This window comes from Nannospalax galili, unplaced genomic scaffold (genome assembly GCF_000622305.1).
Source record: "Nannospalax galili isolate Female #2095 unplaced genomic scaffold, S.galili_v1.0 scaffold936, whole genome shotgun sequence".
NCBI classification, from domain to species: Eukaryota; Metazoa; Chordata; class Mammalia; order Rodentia; family Spalacidae; genus Nannospalax; species Nannospalax galili.
In genome coordinates, this window is record NW_008337142.1 from 828,327 (window position 1) to 830,524 (window position 2,198).

Consider the following 2,198-nt stretch of genomic DNA (forward strand, 5'->3'; position numbering starts at 1 on the left):
AAAATAACCAATTGGATATAGTCATGTACACTAAGGACAGCAGGAACAGCAGCAAAGGAAGAAATAATACACTGGAAGGAAAAACAACTGTCCCCGACCGCTTTCCGTCTCGCCGGCAAGAACGACGCGGGAGGACAAGTCAGGATCCTTCTGCAGCAGTTTATTTCATAAGCCTCTTACATAGCATACTAAGGATGAAGACCGAAGACGACGAGAAGTGGGAGAGCTGTTGCTTATATATGCCCTAAAGGTCCCATTTATGACATATAAGAAGCGGATTGGTTGCTGGAGATCACGCCATGGGAGGAGACGAGGGAGGGCAGGCTCTTGTGCACGCCCCTTATGGGTGCAGCAGGATGTTGGATATTAAGAAGGTCCGGATACCGGCGCCATCTTGTAATGGCGGCGGAGGCTGTGGCTCTCCACATGTCCCCCTTCTCTTTTATTTAAAGACAGGCCATTCTTTAGGGAAGAGAATAGAGGCCTAATCTCTCTATAGGGTGCAGAGTGGCCCCTAAACACTGAAGGGAGCTTTTACGAGAGAGAGGTTCATGCATCCCGACCTCTGTGCAATTAGGCATATTCTCATAGATGATAACGTCTATGTATCATCTACTGCGATGCTTTGCTCGACATTCCCTTTGAACTGCTAGAATCCTGTTCTTCATTTGTGCAATGGGTCTTCACCCCAAATGGTGCAAAGCAACAGAATTCAGCGACCTGTATATATATATTGATTATTTAAGTATCTCAAGCCAAATATCTATGGGTGATCCGGCCTCTAGCGCTGCGAGGGCCTGTGCAACAACTGCCTTTTGCTTATTAGATCTTATTTTCATTTTGCAGACCAACCATAACACAAAGAGCATCCCACAAATTATAAAGAATCCAAACATTCCCACCCCCACCCATTCCTTGAAGTAGGAGATAGCAGACTGGATCCAGGAGCCCAATCCTTCTGTTAGCAAGAGATCGATTCGCGTAGAATTGATCTGGATGATGGCTACCCTTAATTTTACTAAGGTATCTTCGAAATCTGCAGTCCAGTTGAGCTTCAAATGCTGTGAAAGACTTCTAGAGAGGTTAGCAGCAAGGGTGAAATTATCATATTGGATAAAAGTGATACAAAGGCCTGGGAGTTTCTGTTCACATCCCAATTGTGCTAATTGCCATAATATGTCCACTTGTTCTTGCAAGAGGTCAATTCTTTGATTGACTAGCATTAAACCTCCTTGGAGCTGCATATTAGCAGAGGCTTGATAATCTAGAGCAGCAGACACTGAAGTGGCTGTCTGCACCAATGTGGATAATGCCATGGCGGATGCCACGGTAGCCCCTGTAATTGCTGCTCCTGCAATGATGACTGCAATGGCAGCAGATATGCCAAAATCTCTTTTATGCCTAAATAAAGATAGGGTACCTGGCGTGGCTACAGGCACAGATATATATCGAGGCATGCGGGTAGCAATGGCAACAGGGTAAATAGAAGCATTCCAGCAGGGGGTATAAGCACATTCATCTAAAGAACAATTTAACATCTCTATGGATTGATTATATGTCTTGCTGACAATCCAAATAAATGGGGGCCAAAGGCAGACTGGAGGAAACTCCTCTTCCTTCAGGATATTTATCTTCTCCGTCTTTATCCCCCACTTCATGGATCCTTTGTGCACGTCCCCGACCCAATCATAAATCAATGTTGTTATCAAATATTTGCCTTCTTTGATATATAGCATGGGGAGGAGGTCTATACAACTCCCATTTATTCCACAAAGCAACCATGCATCAAAGGGATGAATATTAAATTCTTATAAGGAGTCTTGAGTGAAACTATCTCCCATTGGGGGTGACCATGTGAATTTTTTATCTTTTAAGAAAGCTGTTATTCTGGCCTGGCATCCTGTCCAGGAGGGAATAGTGTCAGCCCCTATTTCTCCTTCGCATGAGGGGAATATTTTAGGTTGCTTAGTTTTATTTGATTCTTTATCCCAATATGGCCTCCACCCTATTATAGCTGTAACATTAGCTATGTACTTTGTTCCCTGTCTATATTCTTTTCTTCCAAATCCATCATAGGTACCCGACCATTTGCCTGCAGAAGATTGATTATATAATTCAATGCATGGCCCCGTTGTATTTGCATCTAGATCGTCTTTAAGGGTGGTAGTAAATAACCTGGGAAAAACCTGTGCATCATA

The 2,198-nt window shown here is 43.6% G+C and overlaps 1 protein-coding gene across 1 annotated transcript; it reads right to left on the reverse strand.

The window, feature by feature from the left end:
- Positions 1 to 374: 374 nt before the first annotated feature.
- On the reverse strand, positions 375 to 2,192 carry LOC108490811. The gene is made up of 2 exons (XM_017797912.2): positions 1,872 to 2,192; positions 375 to 1,520 (listed from the first exon to the last, which is right to left on the reverse strand). Exon 2 carries the CDS (start codon positions 1,455 to 1,457, stop codon positions 738 to 740), a length of 720 nt encoding a protein of 239 aa, XP_017653401.1. The 5' UTR covers positions 1,458 to 1,520; positions 1,872 to 2,192; the 3' UTR covers positions 375 to 737.
- Between the last annotated feature and the right edge of the window lie 6 nt (positions 2,193 to 2,198).

What these genes read in the sequence shown, in the direction of transcription:
- LOC108490811 (XM_017797912.2), bottom strand. Translation starts at nt 1,457, where the DNA reads ATGCCTCGATATATATCTGTGCCTGTAGCCACGCCAGGTACCCTATCT.